At 40.0% G+C, this 20848-nt stretch overlaps 2 protein-coding genes across 7 annotated transcripts in view; one reads left to right on the plus strand and one right to left on the minus strand.

Annotated features, from left to right (window-relative positions):
• The window catches only part of LOC6038297 (RB1-inducible coiled-coil protein 1), a 32925-nt gene extending 17745 nt beyond the window's left edge, over positions 1–15180 (minus strand). For 5 of the 6 annotated variants that reach the window (XM_038258478.1, XM_038258476.1, XM_038258475.1 and 2 more), the window contains exons 1-3: positions 15052–15180; positions 2388–3006; positions 2120–2328 (exon numbers count right to left, since the gene is read on the minus strand). In XM_038258478.1, the coding sequence (XP_038114406.1) occupies positions 2120–2328; positions 2388–2455 (277 nt within the window). In that variant the 5' untranslated portion in view covers positions 2456–3006; positions 15052–15180. Of the gene's footprint in view, positions 1–2119; positions 2329–2387; positions 3007–8180; positions 8378–15051 lie in introns of those variants that run through there. The other variant, XM_038258474.1, reaches the window with a different exon arrangement.
• Positions 15181–17106: 1926 nt separating this feature from the next.
• On the plus strand, positions 17107–20122 carry LOC6038295 (N-lysine methyltransferase SMYD2). Its single transcript, XM_001848064.2, has 3 exons — positions 17107–17417; positions 18485–18622; positions 18681–20122. Exons 1-3 carry the CDS (start codon positions 17200–17202, stop codon positions 20083–20085), a joined length of 1761 nt encoding a protein of 586 aa, XP_001848116.2. The 5' UTR covers positions 17107–17199; the 3' UTR covers positions 20086–20122.
• The last annotated feature ends 726 nt before the right edge of the window (positions 20123–20848 follow it).

The raw sequence follows: 20848 nt of genomic DNA on the forward strand, positions 1-20848 counted from the left end.
TTTTGCGTTGAGCAGGATAGACTGTTTGTTTACAAATACACATTGGCCTATTTAAATAGTTTTGTTTGGCAGAAAAATATCAACAGGGAAAAATTACGGCAGAAAATTTAATCGGCCGAAAATTAAACAGCCGAAATGGCAGAAGTCTTATCACACAAAAATGAATTGGTAGAAAAATATCTGGCAGGATCAGTGATCCCCGTGCACCGCGTTCAACCGCGTTCTCTGTTTTCTGTACCGATCAAATACGCGCACACGAACCTCGAGTTTAAAACCGAACCTTGCACCCCGGGTACAAACCCCGTGCAAGCCGACGACGCAGAAAAGAGACAAAAATAGTTCCCTCACGCTCCCTCTGCTGTAAAGCGGTGTTTTATTCTCCGCTGCAGTCACACTACAGTGTTTGCCATAGAGAGAGTGAGAAGCAGTCATTTTTTCGTCTCTTTACACGCTCTTCGCTCGCACGGCGTTGTACCCGAGGTGTGCACCCCGTGTTTACACCGCGTGTAAACTTGAGTGCGCCGTGCGGGGAGAACTCGAACATGGCAGCCTGGTGTGTTTGAGGTTCATCTGCACTGAAAACTTGTACGACGTGTACGGCGTGCGCGCGTTTCGGGAAGACTTGGCAGGATAGTTAAATGTAGGGACCTACATAGGGAAATGAAATGTTCTGGGAGAAATTTCAAACACTCAAAGTTATTCAAATTTAAGGTTGAAAAACTTGTAGTTTTTCTTTGGTGCTGGCACTATTCTTGTACCGAACAAGCACAAACATAACAAAAACTATCAGATTATCATCAACAACATTTTTACAATACTTTTGATTGTTATAAGTCTCGTTTTTTTTTTGCCTAAATGATTTAAAAATTGATTCCGACCTTGTTCTTACATGACCTTGTTGCTCGATTGGAACCCCGATTTGACAGTTCGATTGGAACCCTGAGAGTGACATTTCGCCTCTCCATATAGGCTCTCTAGTTAAATGGCAAGAAAAGTCAACAACAATTTTGTTTAGTTCCGATACCCGGGCAGATGGTAATGACAAAATTCATGCCATTTCAATAACAAATACTGTTAAAATAACAGGAAGTGTTCAAGGAAGCGTTATAGAATCTTCTTGAAAAATCCATTTTTGCATAAGAGTTTAATAACAGTTTATGTTATCAAAACAAAATTTGTTATTGGTCTGATATTGGTTGAAAGCCAAAACCACTTTGGAATAACATTTTGTGTTATGGAAGAATACCTCCAACTGTTATTGAGATGATCGGATTAGTTGTTAAAATAACAAAAATATGTTCGAAGAATAACTAAAAGTGTTATTAATCTGTTATTACAATAACAATCCAATAACAAAAAAAATCATAACGACGAATAACAAATCTTTTTATAAATAGAATAAAATAATAATGGCCTAGTATTTTCAAATATAAAAAAAAAATATTCCCAGGTTATTTCCGTCTGCTCGGGTAAGGCGATATTAACATCAATACCAAATTTTGTTATCAACATGATTGGATTAGTTTTAAAAATATCAAAATTGTTCTTCTTTTGTTATTATAAGATCAAAATTTGTTATTTTCAGTGTTTTTGTATGTTATTGTCCTCTGTTATTTTAACAACTAAACAGGCCGTATCAATAACACACTCAATAACACACCAACCATGCAAATTGTTGTTGAAATGATATTCCAGTCTGCTCGGGGTATCATATCAATTCAACATACAAACCCATTTCTAAATATATATTATGAAGGTGAAAACCTTTTAATATATCTACCATTTAACTTTTCTGTCATTATGGTTCGGCTGGTTAACATTTCTGCCGCTTATTTGTTTGGCATTTAATATATTCTGCCATTGATCTTATGTGCGGTTTAAATTCTGCCAAATGAGTTTTCTGCCATTATGTTCTTCTGTCATTTTACCATTCTGCCTTTTAATTTCCTGCCTTTTGATTCTTACTGCTGATTGACTTTTTTGCAATTTGAAATTCCGTCAAATCACCTTTTTCTACCATATTTGTGCCGATCGATATTTTCTGCCATTTTGTTTTCGGCAGTTTGGCTTCTACCAATTAATCCACCCCCTGCTGAAGGAAAAATAACTGCCCACTCACCAGTTTCTATGCTCGGCCACGGCGCCGGCTGGTTCCGCGCGTCCAGCACACTCTTGCTGAACATGTAGATCGGGTTGGTGTCGGTGCCGGCCGAGTAGTTGCACACCCGTTGCGTGTCCTGCAGTACCTCACCGCCGCTGACCAGCAGCACGATGCTGGCACAGGGGATGCCGTGGTGCCGCTCGATGGTCTCCTTCAGCGAGCGGACACTAAGAACGGGTTGGCGATTAGTAACAATTTTCGGGAGTGTGGTTTGAGGGTGACTTACATCTCCAGCGCCTTGCTCATCTCGAAGGTCAGCATCCGGCCGGTATCGACGTGGAACACGTACAGCATGGTGGTGCCGGTCTAGCGTTGCGCCGTCTTGTCCAAAATGTCGGGACTAGGCGTCCGTAGGCCGTAGCTTCCGCAGCAGAGTTGAACGGAGCAGGTGTAGCAGCGGTTGCGGTTACAGTTCGTTCTGAGTCATCCAGTGCGCGTGGGTGCGTGGCTGGAATGGTGGGGACCCCGGAGCGGACCTGGGGTCGGGTTGTGCTCACTGCCGCTGCTGCTGCACTGCCATTCGAGGATTCGGGCCAGGGACAGAACGGAACGGAGAATGCAACGCTACGGTGTCGAGGGAGTCGCACGCGCTATCGTTTCTTCTTTCTATTTTCGTGCTGACGAGCGTTTAGTACCTAAGGTTGTATGGTTCTGTTTGTTCTTCCCTTCGCTTAGGTCTTACATTATCACTATGTATGTACAAAACAGTCATTCAGAGACACACACAGACACATTGGTGAGAGTCGGCGTGTGTGAGCTGCGAGTTGTGTTATGAAGTATATTTACAGATTTGCCTTTCTCTCTCTCTCGCTCTGTATATCGATGATTTCGTGGTGCCCGATTATCTGTAAAAGGGAAAGACAACAGAGGAAAATTGCATTAGCCGAGCTTCAGTACCAGGAACTACTGCACCTCAATCGATCGACTTCCGATAAATAAACCCCCGCCAACATTTGCCTACACCGCGCTAATCTGACCTGCACGAACGCTCCAACCCCAATCAATCAACGACGACCGACTAAACGCGGGTTGAGCCACATGCTCCACATGTGATTCCAGCGATCGAGTTAATTAGAACGTCAGCCACCGCTTTATCAACACACTGCACAGCTAGACTAGACGACCTCGGCCGAGGTTGTTTCCTGAAGACCTACGAGAATCGCACCGAGAGTTCTGCACGTCCGTCCGACGACCAGACGTCAATCACCTCTCTCGTTGAGCGATGATTCAGAGATTGTGCGCATCTCAGCGAACTGCTTCTGCCTGGTTAGGTGTTCAGCCATGTGCGCGCGGCCAGGGTTCAACGCTAAGCTTCTACTGAATCTTCTGAACAAACTGAGCGTCAGGAATTCCTTTGCACCTCAAAGCACACACCGTCCGCACCACAATGTGCTCACGGTTGAACCCTGACACCTTAGAATTTTCTTGTTTTTGCTCGTGTTGTACCACAGTGCTTGTGGCGGTGGTGGCGGCGGTTCGTCATAGCGCCCCATAACTCACAACAACGGCACACGGGCCTTTCTTTGTTTGCAAACTACGCGGTGATTTGAGCAGGTTGAGATTTGTTAAGGTGAGGAGGAAGAAGAAGGACGGATTATTTTGGTATATACCGAAGAGTTCAGCAAGCGATGAACTACCGAAGAAGTGCAGACCAGGTAGACAATGCGAAAAAGTCTGAGAATATTGCATATTTTAAATATTAATTTTGAAGAACTTGAACACGCGGTCATTGCACCCAAACAAACTAATGATATTACGAACGATATCTGGTTGACTGTTATGTATACATCCCAATCTAATAACCCCCGCAATCATTCAAATAATTAGCACTTACGTCGAACGTTCATGAACTGAACAGCCGCTGCGCGAAAGATATGGCGCTCTATCTCTTGATAACGTTGCCGCGATTAGATGCAACTGGGTCAAGGCTTTTCCGCCATGAATGACCGTGTGTAAAACGAGGCGGTTGAAATTTGCGTTTTTTTTTTTCGCAAAATATTTCTTGGTAGTCATTGACTTCTGTTACCAACTTTTAACTGACAATTATTACACCCATATGAAACCATATCTACACATAATATCGATACCACTTGCTACTTTACTTAATAGCAATCAACCCAAATATGCACAAAACGCGTTCTTGTATGTATGTAAAATGTTCTGTGATGGAAATCGCCGATTTGACGTTTTGAACTGTCAAAAATGCATTAAAACATGTGTTGGCTCGCCAGTGTGAGCAGGAGAAACTGCGTATTAATATCCGATGCTAGGTTCTTTTGAAGTTTCAATTAACATTATAAATATTGTTTTTTTCATTCAAATAGTTTGATGTCTCCATAAGTAATTTTTAATGTTTTTTTTTAAGAAAATGATTTTTTTATAATTTTTAACGCACATCAACATTTTGAGATTTTTTATTTCATTTTTTTTAATCTAAATATCATGAAATATGAAAATTTTGTCGAGGCGATAAATATTATTGAATCATTCAAATTATATTAAGTTTTCAATAAAAATGGAAGTTATTAAATTCTAGGGTTTTTTTTATTTATTTTTTTCTTTAAAGCCCAATAATAAAAAATAATTTTTGTTGTTGCTTTTTGGATGCTTTAAAATTCTTCTGACTCAAGGCGGTTTGAAAAGCACCAAATAAGCAAAATGTACAATCCAAGGTTGTTAATCGATAAAATTATCGTCGAGAATATTATCGCCTGACGATAACAATAATGTTTATCGATATCGTTCGATAATTCCATTGGTGATAATTTTATCGCAAAATTTCGCTTCGTTTGATACCCAACCCATATTTGCATATTTAAAAAAAAACACTGAAAAAGTGAAAAAAAAACGTAAAAAATCTAGAATTGTCCAAATAACGATAACAATAGATTATCGTTATCGTTATCGAGCCTCAATACATTTTTCGTGAACAACCTTGGTACAATCGATTTAAAAATACAGATGACAAATTGTCAGGAAGGTGCTGTGTCCTATCCCTCGCCTACACCAGACCAAAATCCATGATAAAGCTGACAGACCAAATCTGTCAGACCAAGACTGTCAGACCAAAGAGCAAAAAGTAAACAACCTTGGTCTTCGACGTAGGTGCACACAAATCAAGAAAAGAAAATTTGAAAAAGAATTTTATTTTTCCAATTCAATTACGCAAAATTGAATGAAAATGATTAAACAGTGTGGCGTCCTGTACACCGACAATCAAATAAGCAGTTTAAAGCCTTTTTCTTCCACTTTAATTTTTGATCGCGTTTTCGGTTTGCACCTGAAAAATCTTGAAATTATTTATACGGATTTGTGATTCCTCTCTTTACACCATTCCCTTGCAAATTGTATAATGATTAATGTGTATTTTTAATCTATTAAGGCTAGTACACATATTTTAAAAAAAATTGTGTGATTTGTTTTTACCATTTGTCGGATTGATGGATAATTGATTTTGTTTACTTAGATTTACGAACTGTTTTGAATATTGGACACACACAATTATTTATAAATATAAGGTGCAATTTGCTTTGAAGAACAGTTTGGGAAATAACACAAAAATGTGCATACTTATTTTAACATTAAAAACCTGTACATAAAGTAATACTTATTTAGAAAAACAACGATCCTGATTTGTTGTTCTCAACATTCTTGAATTGTTAACTGACAAGGATTTTTTTCAAAATGCACGATCAAAACTTGTTTTTTGTTTCAAGATAAACAAAAAAAAAAAGAGATTTACAGGGAGCGGCCGTGGCTGACTGGTTACGGTGTTCGCTTTGTAAGCGAATGGTTCTGGGTTCGATTCCCATCTGCTTCCAACGAGAAAAATAAGAAGACATAAATGTAAAATGATGAATATGGAAAAATCAAAGTCGCTCGGGGCGGGGTTCGATCCCCCGTCCTTTGGATTGGTAAGCAAAAATGCTAACCACTAGGCCATGTCGACTTGATGAACTTGGACTGGAATTAGGAATACTGTTACAGAGAGCGAGTTGTGGCGCTATAACCACGGCAAATAGTGTCCAGGGCATTCGTGGAAATACAATGTCCCATCCCAGAGGGTCCCGGAGTACCAAACCTTCTTAGCATGGTGCTCCCAACGAATACAACCAAAATCTCGGAGCGTATGGTGGTGTGTCCCCACGCTTCTTCCTCCCCTGTCGGTTCAGAATTGTGTTGTTGTTCGAACACTCCGTGCTCAAACTCAACCCAATTACGAGTCATCTCTGCGATACGGCTTTACGCAATAGACCTGTCCGCATTAACGCTTGTGATGTTTCAATGCATTCCGATGCAATGGCGCACTACAAATGTTAATAAATGACAAGAAGAGTGCTAGGCGTCATCTAACCTAAGGCACTCTCCAGGATCCCTTCGAAAGATTGGCTGCGCTTGGGTCTGATTAGATTAGATTAGATTAAGATTCAATAAACCAAATTTTCAGTTTTTGCTTTTTGGGTGTTTTTTTTAATCCCCTGACTCAGGGCGGTTTCAAAAACACCCAAAAAGCAATAATTGAAAATCGGGTTTATTGGACCTTTTCAAAAAAACTCCAGAAATGGAAATACAACAAAGAGAAACAAATTAAAAATAAAATAAAATCTTAGTGTAAAAATTTCAGCTGCCGATAAAAAAATAAAACCCATTGTACTCTTAAAACAAAAAAAATATAAACATTAAAACAACCTAATGCAACAAATAGGGACTGAATCTACTAAAACACGTAGCCATGCACCATAATAAAAAAAAAATGGCTCAACGTTCATAGATTCATAGACAACTAAACTGATTCGATGAGTCATCTGCTCATTATCTGCCCAATCAAGTTTTATCAAAACGATAAACACAAACTTAATTGATTCCAACACACCTTGATCGGCAAACACTTTCACCATTTGGCACAAAGAAGAAACCACCACACCATGACGTGTCCCTCGAATGATCCTTGACACGATGAAACCTGTTGAAAGCACTCCCCCCTTCCAACAACCGTACCTTAGAACACCTTAGAAATTTAAATTTCCAATGTCCCATCGTCGCCAAGAAGTCCACGACCACGCGACACTCACTATCTAATTGCGAGCTAAAAATACTCTTCTAAACCCCCCAAGCACTTGGCCACAACTAATCCCAAATCAAACGAGGAGCGAAGGGGAAAGGGTAATAATCAAAACAACAAATAAGTGCTACGATATGGTACGCCATAGTGTACACCCAAACGAGATTGGCTGTACAACACCTGACATTGAATGACATAAGACGACGCTAGTTAACAGAGACGTCAGAACTATTGCACTTGGGTGTATCGTTGTACTCTTTAAAGGGGACACGCCAGACGGTGTTAGAGCACGGCAGACGACCACAGCGCAAAAGCTGAAGCTTCCTGTACGACTCTTGACTCGTGTTGAATCACGGGCGCCAAAGCGACACGTTTTGAACCTAGAAGAAGAAGCCCGTAGACAAGCTGGACGCTGAGCGTACACTAACGGCATGCACTTTCGTTCGTACTGATCTCTGCAATATGTTATGCGTAGAGTTTGCGCGAGAAGATCTTCGGTTCAAGTCCGGGAAGAGTTGCTCGCGACAGCTGTTTGGTGCTGCTGGCATCATTCCACTGATATACTCAACTATTTATTTACTTTCCAGACGAAGACGACGACGACGACTATTTGCGACAAAAGAAAAACACAGAAACACGAGCGCCCTCTTTGCGTTCTTTGTTCGAACTTGCTGGTCAACGCTGCGAGCACTCTCTCCTCGCGTACTCCTACTAATGTAGCTCTCTGTACCAAGAAGATGTGATTGGATTACCCAGCGCGACCGACATAGAGGACCAGGACGACACAGTGCTGACGGCGACGAGGCAAGAGTAGAAAGACGAAATTATTTATTTGTAAACAACAACCAGTGCCGCGCCATTCAGCGAAACTGCAATCGCGCAGTTCACAAATCGATGCCACAAGCGCTCTCTCCCTTCACACTCCCCCTCTGCTCTGCCCGGGGCTCAAACTCTTACCTACATTTTCCGCTCTATCTGGTGGAAAAAACCTCCCGCGCGACACCGTGTCAGGTCATACTAAGCTACACGGTAGAACGTCCTAAGCTATACACTGGTCCAATTTCGGAACAACCCTCCAATCACGCTGTAATGGCGATTTTCTTCCTTTCTTGAACTCAACTAACCACCAAACTGACCGTCGTCGACTGACTAGTAGCGAATCCCTTCTACACCTTCACACCATACACTAACTGCTCTAGAAGTTCCAACTGTTGGGGCTGTAGTAGTGCAACAGAGTGCCCGTGTCATGCCGATACCGACGACAACAGAGTGAAATTTTGTGTTTTTCCTTGCAGGCGCTCTCGTGTTTGCAAATGCTGCTGCTGCTCCTCTCTCCCGCACAGACGCACATCCGCGAAATGAAAACATTCGAGCATTACTGGCCGGTTGGTACACCCAAAGGTGGTGGTTCTGGCAGAGAATGTCAGCTGTACAGTGAAATTTGAAATTCAGAAATGAGAACCGCTTAAAAATCTTCAAATCTCTCAAACGTTTCATCCATCCTCCAGAGGGATATGAAAAAGAGAATGTAACTTGAAGAACATGACCAGCTTTTGTGATTTGGAATTTAAAAGGTCTGAGCTCAAAGGATCAATGACAGTGATTGTCCTAAATTTGAAAGAGATAGATCGACTCGATCGTTGAATGCTGACTGTGTCATGATCGCGACAATCTGGCAGCCGCGCTACACGAAGGCAAATTCTCTTTCTCTTTACTTCTTGCTTGTTCGATGTTACGTGGTGACAGCAATCATTTGAATGCAGTCATGGGGAAGGTGATCAGAATTTCAGTAGAGTTCAAACGAATGAGCTCTGTCAACTGTGTGAGTAACTTTGCGTTGCGCTCATTGTTCGTGTGTGAACGAATGAAATCAGAATGTCAACGTCAAGCTGCGTAGTGCAGGCGAACGAAACGCTCAGTTATCATTCATTTAAAATTTCATTTTATGCAAGTCCTGTTTTGACAATCGACAATCATATGAGAGTGAAAATTTCAATCAGCCGTTTTCAGACCACTTAAAAACAATAATTTCGAAAAATAATGCACACTTTTAGTTGTCCAGCTGTTCTATCCGAAACAAATCAAACATATCAAAATATTCTGCAGTAACAAGCGAGGTAACAAGGTTACACTGAAAAAAAATAAAAGTATCAAATTCCTAAATTCTAGGAATTCTAGCTCCTTTCCTTATTTCTTTTTAGCATATATGTAACTTGCTCAAAAATTTGGTCATAAAAAGAAAATTGTAAAAAAAATGATCTTTTAAACAATTATGCACCCATGAACATTGGTTGAACATGATATTTTTTCAATGGCTTCATCAAGCTGATGTTGCTGAATGCTGAGAAAAATGATTAGTTTGTTTCGTTTTTTTCTGAAGTTCTTCAGCACAAATTTTGTTTCATAACAAATTTGAAAACATTATTATCAATTCAACTGTTCTGGAGATATTGGCCCTGGCGGTCCCTTATCGAGCGTCTACAAACCGTGCGTCTTGAGAAAAACGCATTTCAATGTTGAGCACTATTTTTCAATTCCCATTTTAATATAAAGCAAAAGAAGATGTTCTAATGATAATAAACGATGAAAAACGTTGCTTTTATTGATACTTGATCATTTATATTCAATAAAACATTATTTCCGTCATTATATTTAACCCTCTCACGCCCATGGTTACTCCAGAGCACCATAACTTTGAACTCAAATATCTCGGAACTGACACAACTTTTCATGATGCTTTAAGTTGCAGGTGTTCATGTAGAATGTATACTAACATCTCCCCAAATTTCATCAAATTTGGTTAAGCACAAGCAAAGTTACAGTGTGAAATGTAAACAAAAATGGGCCAATTTTAGGGAAATAAATAAGACCTGTTTTCGAAAGTCCGTAAAAATTACCAAACACAAAATTTTATGAAACAAAAAATGTTTTGCTATCATTTGAACCTTGGACAAGAACCCCTGAGAATAACATTGTGAGTTTGGACCGGTTTTAAGTGTTTTTCAACCTTTTTCATTTGGTGCACCAGAGCACCACCTAGGCATATGAGCAACTAAATATTCAGGAGCACTTTTTTCTAAATTACAGAAAAAGCTTATTTTTATCAAAACAAAAGTTTATAAACGTTTTGACTATTTATAAACAAGACAAAACATTGTTATTAGACCGATAATTTTATTATTTTCCTCATTTTTCATGAAAATGGTTGTTTGTGGGTTTTGAATGAGCCAATCAAAGAAACCTGAAAATGCAGAGATTTTAGAATTTGTAGTTAATACTTCAGAAATATGGTCTTACAGCAAAGAATAAGTAGTTTTTAACACATTTCGAAGCGTTTTCAAACAAATGAGCCAATAGATTTGAAGAAAACGAGATTTTGTGGTTTAAAAAAAAGTTGCTCATCTTCCTGATGGTGCTCTGGTGCACCACTTCAAATTCTACTTTTTTGCCTCAATTCGATGTTTGTGGGTCAAAGTAAAGTATTTCCTGCATTATTGTACCAAAATTAAGCCATTTACTATTTTTACGATAAGCAAACAGCTCTGGGCGTTAGAGGGTTAAGAAAAACAAACATAAGTCCTTTTGAAATCACCTACGTCTATATCACGCTGCTTTTAGTCGGCAAATGTATATGGCGTCTTTTTCATGATGCTTTTTGTCACGAGGTTCATGTAGTCTTTTACTTGACAGGTTGTCATGAGGTTCATGTACACAGAAAAAAAAATCATGGTAATATTACATCTGGGAAGGGGTACATCTTTTATGTCAGAAAAAAGGTGGAAATGTGTTATTTTACCACTTTTCTGGTGTAATGTCACTTTTTCAGTCTAAATTGAGGTAAAATTACATCATAAAAGAGGTAATATTCAACCTTCCAAAATTACAGCTTCCAAATTTACATTATTTTTTTCTGTGTAGTCTTTTATTTGACAGATTGACAGGGCTATATAAACAGACACTGCTGATGCCAAATATTTTCTTTATGATACTTTATTTAAAATCATTATTAAACAGAGTTTACTGAAAAACTTTTGCTCATTTTTGGTGAAGAGCTTATTAGGTGTACTTTCAGAATATGCAATAACCCAGAAAGTGTCACAATGTACATGATGCCTTTTGAAATGTTGCCGTCGGTTTGGCTGCTCCCATCTGAGTGCAATGTTGTATCTCATAATGATTTGTTTGTATTCTATGATTTTTTGTTTGGGTGTAGAACCAAAGCAGACAGGTAATAATCAATGTATTTGCCAGAATTCCCTATTTAAACCATTGTGGTTTCCTATCACCCGGGCAGACGGTAATAACAAAATTCATAATATTTCAATAACAAATCCTGTTAAAATAACAAACAGTGTTATTATTTTAACCTGAAGTTCAACTTCAAGAAGAAAAATTAATAACAGTTTCTGATAAAATAACAATATTTGGTATTGAAGTGATATTATATTGAAAATGTTTAATAACACGCCAATAAGAGGAAATGTTATACATTTCAAAAACTCTCCTAATAACAAAATTTGTTATTCGTTCGGTATACTGACTTAGAAATAAAATTACCACAAATCGCACAAATGGAAAAGTTTCTAAGTGTCCATAACACAATCTGTTATTATTTTTTCTTTTGTTAAATATGTTTAGATCTTTGGGATAATTTTGTCTAATTTCGTCGGGGTCAATATTTTGGCCATGAAATGGGGTCCTTAAGCTAAAATTATTCTAAAAAGTTGAAATATTGGAAGTTGATTTTTTAAATTATTTGATATACCCCCTAAGGGACTTTGCTAAAATTGGCTAGAACTATGGGATAATTTTGACCAATTTCGTCGGGGTCATTATTTTGGCCATGAAATGGGGTCCTTAAGCTAAAATTATTCTAAAAAGTTGAAATTTTGAAAGTTGATTTTTTTAATTATTTGATATACCCCCTAAAGGACTTAGTTTAAAATGGTTAGAACTATGGGATAATTTTGACCAATTTCGTCGGGGTCATTATTTTGGCCATGAAATGGGGTCCTTAAGCTAAAATTATTCTAAAAAGTTGAAATTTTGAAAGTTGATTTTTTTAATTATTTGATATACCCCCTAAAGGACTTAGTTTAAAATGGTTAGAACTATGGGATAATTTTTACCAATTTCGTCAGGGTCATTATTTTGGCCATGAAATGGGGTCCTTAAGCTAAAATTATTCTAAAAAGTTGAAATTTTGAAAGTTGATTTTTTTAATTATTTGATATACCCCCTAAGGGACTTTGTTAAAATTGGCTAGAACTATGGGATAATTTTTACCAATTTCATCGGGATCATTATTTTGGTCATGAAATGGGGTCCTTAAGCTAAAATTATTCTAAAAAGTTGAAATTTTGAAAGTTGATTTTTTTAATTATTTGATATACCCCCTAAAGGACTTAGTTTAAAATGGTTAGAACTATGGGATAATTTTTACCAATTTCGTCAGGGTCATTATTTTGGCCATGAAATGGGGTCCTTAAGCTAAAATTATTCTAAAAAGTTGAAATTTTGAAAGTTGATTTTTTTAATTATTTGATATACCCCCTAAAGGACTTAATTTAAAATGGTTAGAACTATGGGATAATTTTGACCAATTTCGTCAGGGTCATTATTTTGGCCATGAAATGGGGTCCTTAAGCTAAAATTATTATAAAAGTTGAAATTTTGAAAGTTGATTTTTTAATTATTTGATATACCCCTAAGGGATTTTACTAAAATTGGCTAGAACTATGGGATAATTTTGACCAATTTCGTCGGGGTCATTATTTTGGCCATGAAATGGGGTCCTTAAGCTAAAATTATTCTAAAAAGTTGAAATTTTGAAAGTTGATTTTTTTAATTATTTGATATATCCCCTAAAGGACTTAGTTTAAAATGGTTAGAACTATGGGATAATTTTGACCAATTTCGTCGGGGTCATTATTTTGGCCATGAAATGGGGTCCTTAAGCTAAAATTATTCTAAAAAGTTGAAATTTTGAAAGTTGATTTTTTTAATTATTTGATATACCCCCTAAGGGATTTTACTAAAATTGGCTAGAACTATGAAATAATTTTGACCAATTTCATCGGGGTCATTATTTCACCATGAAATGGGGTTTCAAGCTAAAATTAATCCGATAAATTAACTTTTGAGAGTTCTTTTTTTTTTATTTTGTTATATTCGCTAACGGAATTGATTTATTTATTGAGAATTTTTGAAGTGTGAATAACAAAAACTGTTATTATTTTCACAGAGCCAGGAAGTCGGAGCTGACGTTGAAGTTCGAGCTGGAGTGTGACCTCGGAGACTGCATCGGATTCATCTAATTTTCAGCAACTTTTACTTGGAGTCGGAATCTGTGAAGTCGGGTATTTTTGGAGAGCTAAAGTCGTCGTTGACGTCATATCCTGCATCCAGTGTCGGAGTTGTCTTCAAAGTATGGATTCAAAGTCGCTTGGAGGTACCCGACTCTACAGCCCTGACTAGTACAGAGGAGTTATGGCAACTGCAGGTTTATTTGCAAATTACAAATAAACCAAAACAATAACTTTTTTTTGTTATGGAGACATACCAGTGCAATAACATTTTTTGTTATTATGCTGCCTCACCTCTCCGCACAAAATAACAAATCTTGTTATTCCTTCATGATTCCTTCTGTGTTATTGGTTTGTTATTGCAATAACAACATAATAACAGTTTAAGTTATTCTTCGAACAAATCTTTGTTATTGATTTTTGTTATTTTAACAACTAATCCGATCATCCCAATAACATATTTCGATCTTCTCACAATATCAAAAACTGACCTTCCCAAGTTATTTCCGTCTGCTCGGGCAGTGAATTTCCCTATCACGTACTTACGATTTTAGTTATGCAAATTCACGTTGATGCAACGTGTGTTTGACAGCTCAATACTAATCAAGATGTGGTGTAAAACCTATACAACCCGGTTATTCCAAACCTATTACTCTCACGGACTTTCTTTTCGGCTGATATTGCGCTGTCTGATGCAACATGTCGGCTTGATTTGAACATACAGTCACACGTTGTGACGATCTATTTCGGGGAGTTATTTATAACAATGTTTTTCACCGCTTCGGTACACAAATATGATTCATATTTATCTTGTTTTGTTTTTCAGTAGATGGTACTGGTGCATTTGGTGCGAGTCACTGTTACGTCGAAATTGATGTCAACGTGCGTGGTATTTCCGACGAGAGTACTTTCTGGAGCGACTTCTCTCATCACATCTTTTTGGTATTCTTTATTCTGCGTTCTGCCAAGAACGATTCTTAACTATACGATATACTAAACGGGCGGCAGCTCTACTATTTCCGGATGCACAGTGCTTAGTCGTTGTGTTTTGAAACCATTGAAAATCCGTCCATTCATTCATACCTGCGTCACACATACACCAGCACACTTCATGAACGGGTGTTATTTTTTGTTGTCGATTTACAAATAAAAGACGCAGATGGCGAATCGCCCCTGAAAACAACGAACGACGACGACGACGTCGAAGTTTGCCAACCCGTGCAGATGCGTGAGCAGGACGGTGGCCAAAACAGGAACGCACGCACACAAGCCACAAACCAAAACAACAACAACACGACGAAATATCGCCTCGAAGGAAGCAGGAAGCAACACTAACATCAGCAGGCAGCAGGGGCACCCCCGTTCTTCGCCATCCCCCTCCCCCTCCTTCACTCCACAAAGTGGCAAAAGCAAAGCAAAAATCGTCCGATGGAACCACTTTTTCCAGTGACCAATTTCGGCCCGGAAAACATCCCCCGCGGGAAACGCACTAGCGCAAACGACGCACCGAACCGAGCACTTACTTTTGACACTATTTTCGGGCCAAAACTCCTCACTTTTCGGGAGGAAAAATGGCTCGCTTTTAGAGCACTACCGAATCACTACAAAGTTATGCCGTTTTTCAAGATGGATAGCCAGTGAGAAAAATAAATTATGAAGCAGCAGCAGTACGACTCGACGAAGCAGCAGGGCGAAACAAAGCAGCAAGAGTGAGAGGGGAGCAGATTTGCGCGTACGCCAGAGCGAGACGGCACTCGGACGCAGCTGACAGCTGATTCGATCATCGATGGGCCGATGTCGACGAAAGCAGCTGACAGATGTTTTGACGGCGAACGAGCACAGCGCTATCGCAGTGTGCATGAACGGAGAGTCGGAAGTCGACTTTATTATGTAATGAAGAGCATTTTTGATTAGTGATTGATAAACATTTTTTTTCCAGATATCGAGGGAGCCATCCATGAACCACAAAGACTTGTTAGAGTCGGAGTCGAGATTTGTTTCTTTTTCTAAAATTTCAGAAGCTGTAGTCGGAGTCGCCACCAGACTTCTCAGCTGTGCAAAAAAAAGAATCTTATGTTTACATAATGTGGACAATCATCAATCAATCATCTAAATAAACTATGAAGGTGTTCAAAAATGTTTTAAAATTTGAGCTCGCATGCTATGTGATTAATAAGGACATTTCTAAAAGATACTGACAAACCCACCGGCAGCCACGTACGTGTACTTTGTTCACGCTTTGTAAGGACACTTGTAAGAAACCTCAAAAACACGCGACTTCCGAAGGTGTCGTAATATTTACAACATTCACATAAATATGGTCTCACCCAGAAAATAACAAAAACACTTTACAAGGAATACCCAAACATACAAATAGCCATCAAAAACACAAAAACAGTAGCTTCCCTCCTACCACTGGTGAAAGACAAAACACCCATACAAGAACAATCCAACGTTGTGTACGCTATACCATGCAACGATTGTGATGCCTGCTATATTGGGATTACAACAACAAAACTGAAAACAAGAATGTCTGGACACAAATCAAATGTAAAACAACTACAAGAACTGAAAGCGAAGGGATACACAAACACAGACGCAGAGATCAGCTGGGCAAAAGAGAAGTCGGCGTTGACGAGTCACGTAGCAGCTATGGACCACTCGTTCGGGATCGACTCCGTACGAATTGTAGATCGGTCAATGAAGGGGGCCAATCTATCGATCCTGGAGAGTTGCCACATTAAAAACACACAACATACTGTCAACAAGCGGACAGACACGGATAATCTCCATGCTGCATATGCCGGGATTTTGAACGAGATTAAGAACATATACACAAGGAAGAAAAACCAAAACAAAATAAATAAAAACAATAACAGTAGGGACAACACACACACTAACACATAATGCCAACACCTTAACACACTCACACACTAGAATGAGTTTTATTGCCATAGTTAGCGCGCCAATGGTAGAAAGTGTGTCGAATTTATCCGTGCCCCAAAAATTCTCGCGTTTCGTGTTGAAACGAACCCGTATGACGAGCGAATACCGGATAGCGGCCAGTTTCGCTGAAACGTGAGTGCACGGAGAGAAAAATATTTGTAGATTTAGAAATATTTATTTGTTTTCTGAAACTACAGATTACCCCGCTACCAGACAGTTCTGTGCTTGACGGAGCATCCCCTAACGACAAACACTCCCATTTCGGTAAGCCTAGCATAAGTGCACATTTTTTTATGTTTTTGTGCCTTACCCAATAAATCTACCCCTAGATTCCTTGAAAAAGGCCCAAAACGGGTCGAAACGTCGGATGAAGAGAACATACAAGTGTTTTGATTCCCCAAACAGACCGAAAGCCAAAACCTAACCTAAAACTTGATTTTTTATTATGGACGGTTTGTCGATTCATGAACTCACTAAAATAATCTTTACAAATTTCCCACCGGTGTGCCTTACGATCAGCGATGTTATGAAGAGAACTTCTTAAAGCGATTCCAACTTCAGCTAGGAAAACATTGAAAAGTAAATTTACGTTTTGTACTTTATGCTTGTTTTGAGTTTCCGTGTAAGTTGAACGAAGAAAACATATTGTGGCGACCTCAACCAAAGGTTTATCTAAAGCTTTTTTTCCTAAACTACGCAAATCGCAAACTGAAAGCAACTCCGAGATGGACGTCAACATCCGGCCGCTCCAAACCCATCTCCTGACCAGGACATTTGGCCAGTACAAAAAACCCGACGGTGAGTTTGCCATGATGACCTACTACCACGAGTTTTTGACCGAAACTGGCGGTCTGAACAAGCAGTTTGATCTATACTCGATGTGGCAATACGTGCTGGCCAACGGACCTCGGATCGACGTTTCGGAGGGGGTCAAGAGTAACTCCACACTCAAAAAAATATTCACGTTGAAGTTACGTGAAAAGCTATGTGGTATTTTTCCACTAGAAATTTCACGTAACTTATATGAAGTGACGCTAGTAGAATTGAAATTTTCTTGGCCAGATCATTTCACGTTGATTCTACGTGTTTCACACGTAAAAGCTAAATGAATCAATCGATGATTTCTACATGTTTGTCGTAGTAAAAGTTATGTTTCTTTTTGAGGTTTAGGAGCTTATTTCATTCTTTTTTTATATAAATAAGAAGAAATTGAGTTCAGTTTTTTATATTTTTTTTTATTTATCAATCAATAATTTTCTTCTGAACGGTCTCACCGTTGCAACGCACAATACTTCTTGTTCTTCCCACCAACACAATGGACATTTTGGCAGATCGACCCGTCATTGCAGGCATGAGGGTGACCGCAGAGCACCCGTTGTAGACGATTGGATCAAAGTTGGACACCAGAACACACTCGGCGATGACCACGTCCGTGACATTTCTGGTGGCGTCACCACAGTTGCACCGGTCCAACCGAAGAAACCGGGATCGCCTTCTAGCGGTCCTTCAGGACTTCAGGATACCGCTAATGTTGGCAGCGGCCACCATTCCAGAGGCCACAGAGAAATGAAATGCGTCTGCCAGAGACCGGTCTCTGAAACAAAAAAAAACAAACATAAATAAGCAAGAAGAAACAATTTAAACTTAATATTACTTACCAACTTATACATTTAAAAAGAAATTTTTTGAGCACAGTTCAGCGTCGTCGGTCCGGCAGCAGGTCTACACTATGCGCCCTAAATTTTCATACTAAAATAGTCACGTAGAAATTTGACGAACTCGGGAAAAGAGGTGCGTTGAAGTTACATTTCGAAACACATAAAAGCTACATGAAAAAACCTAGTGGAAAAATACCATAAGGTTTTTTACGTAACTTCAACGTGAAAACCTATTTTTTCCAGAACACTTTCACATTATTTTTACGTGTGTCACGTAAAACGAGCCTAGCGAGGGGAAAATCAGGGTTACGTGATTTTTCAGGTAGCATCAACGTTTGGATTATTTTGAGTGCAAAGCGGTCGCGATCCGCCAGGAGGGTAATCGGTTCTTCAAAGACCAGTCGTGGTCGAATGCGACCGAGAAGTACAACGAAAGCATCTGCTGGGCAGAAACCGGTTCCGAGGAAGTGGGCATAGGTTTTGCCAATCGGTAAGATGACAAATGAATTGTCTAGAGGCATCTTAGCTCATGAAGATCCCAATTCCAGATCGGCGGTTTGCTACGAGGAGAAAAATTACGAGCTGTGCTTGCTGAACATCATGCTCGCCCGGAAGCACGACTGCCCGGACAGGCTTTCGGCAAAGTTAGCAGCACGGGAGCAAAACTGCAAGCAGCAGATCGCCGATGGAAATTCCAAAGGAACTGTTCCGTCGCCAATGTTTCCCATCAACGTCGAAGTCAACCCGAAGATTCCTTTCATGGCTAACGGACTCCGGATGGCAGAACTACCTACGTATGGCCGCGCTATGATCGCCGAGCGGAGCTTTGAACCGGGAGATGTGATCCTGCACGAAAAGTCTTTGTTAACTGTTGGTGACGCGCGTTACCTACATCTGAACTGCAACCTGTGCGCGGAATGGAAGCCGTACAACTTGATTCCTTGCCCGGACTGTGTCTGGGTCATGTACTGCAGCGAAGAATGTCGGCAACAGGACCTACGCACCGTTCATCGATTCGAGTGTGGTATCACGGCAAAACTGAAACACTTGAACTCATGGATGGTGGACATGGGACCGAAATTGTTTTTCTATGGACTGACACTATTCGGCGATAACGTGGACAAGATGAAGCAGTTCTGTGACTCAAACAAAAGAACCGGATCGAATCCGATGGATGTGGACTATTCCGGTGGCACTGATCCTTTGGAAGTGTTCAAGAATCTGCAGCGCGTCAAGTACACAAAGGTGAAAGACGCGTTTGATAAACGTTTGATGTTTTTGGCTTCCGTTTTCTACACGGTGTACATGCAGAGTCCGCTGGTTCGCTCGCTGATCACGACCCATCAACACAAAAGGTTCATGCTACATTGCTTCAACGACTACATGCAGTTAGCCATGCAAGCCAACCTATTTTGCTGGGACCTTATCACCGGCCCACTTTTCCCGATTGCCTCCATAATAAATCATTCGTGTGATCCGAACGTGGTCACGGCCGCAAGACTGAGCTACATAAAACTGATCGTCCTCAAGCCGATCGCCAAAGGTGAGCAGATCTTCATCTCGTACGGTCCGGTTTGGTACCAAAACAAAGACGATCGCAAACAGGAGCAAACGATGAGCCTGTTCCGCTTTCAGTGCGGCTGCGTGGCTTGCAATCCGATTCGTCTGAAACGTTGGCTGCGCTCGCAATCCGAGCTGGACGAGCAGGGCAAGCGGGAGTCGAGCACCATAAATCTTCTGCTGAACAACGACGCAGTTCCGCTGGCGACCAAAACGAACCTGTTGCAGCAGTTTGTCAAGCGAAATGCGTACACCCATCCGAACGAAGCGTTTTGCTCGGGGCTGCAGGTTTACACGGAAGTGCTGTACCATGCTCTGATGGAGGAGTGGGACACGAATAACAGAGCCTGGGCAATGGCCGAGCTGGAAGCGAATGAACGGAAGAGAAGGTAAACTGTTTGTACCTTGTTACTATGCACTATATTGTAAATGTTCATGAAATAAAATAAATTAAATGAATTCCACAAAATCGCAACACCCACAAACTTTTCAGGATCAACAGTTTTACAGCTTCAATCCCTTCGATAAAGTTGTTGAGCATATGTAGTAAACCGATTTGGTTCACATCTGACCCAAACAACACAACAAAGAATGCTTCCACCGACCCACAGGTCTCTATGCGGTCTCTATTGCAAGTTTGAGCATGAGCATGGTTGACTGCCAAATGAGTTGTTACACCGTTATTGACAGATTAGCTGAAGTTAAACAATGAATCATAAATGATCAGTTGGTGCCAACCATCCGTTCACTGTTTAGCCCATGAAGACCCCTATTTTATTAGTAAATACCGGAGCCCTCCCAAGAAGCCTACAGTTCAACCAGGGTAAAAATATTAATCCAATGCATAACTGAATTTGCAGACTCTTCAGACAGCTTAGCTCCATTCCTGACGACACCGAATGAGACCGTTGAATCCACAGCATCTAATGCAAGCATCACGTGAATGGTATGCTCCTTTTTTCCGGTAATAGGATAAAGAATAGCTACGCTACGAAGCTATAGGGAGGACTTAACACATATACACCCGACGTCGAGCCCTCCGAGCTGCGAAGCTTTGGGAAGGTCTTTTTAGCACAAAACCACTCGCCCTCCACACAACGTTCTTGCTGAATCAAAATAATTTTGTTTCGCGATAAACCCGACGAACTCAACCGCC

Source organism: Culex quinquefasciatus, chromosome 2 (assembly GCF_015732765.1).
Source record: "Culex quinquefasciatus strain JHB chromosome 2, VPISU_Cqui_1.0_pri_paternal, whole genome shotgun sequence".
Taxonomy (NCBI): domain Eukaryota; kingdom Metazoa; phylum Arthropoda; class Insecta; order Diptera; family Culicidae; genus Culex; species Culex quinquefasciatus.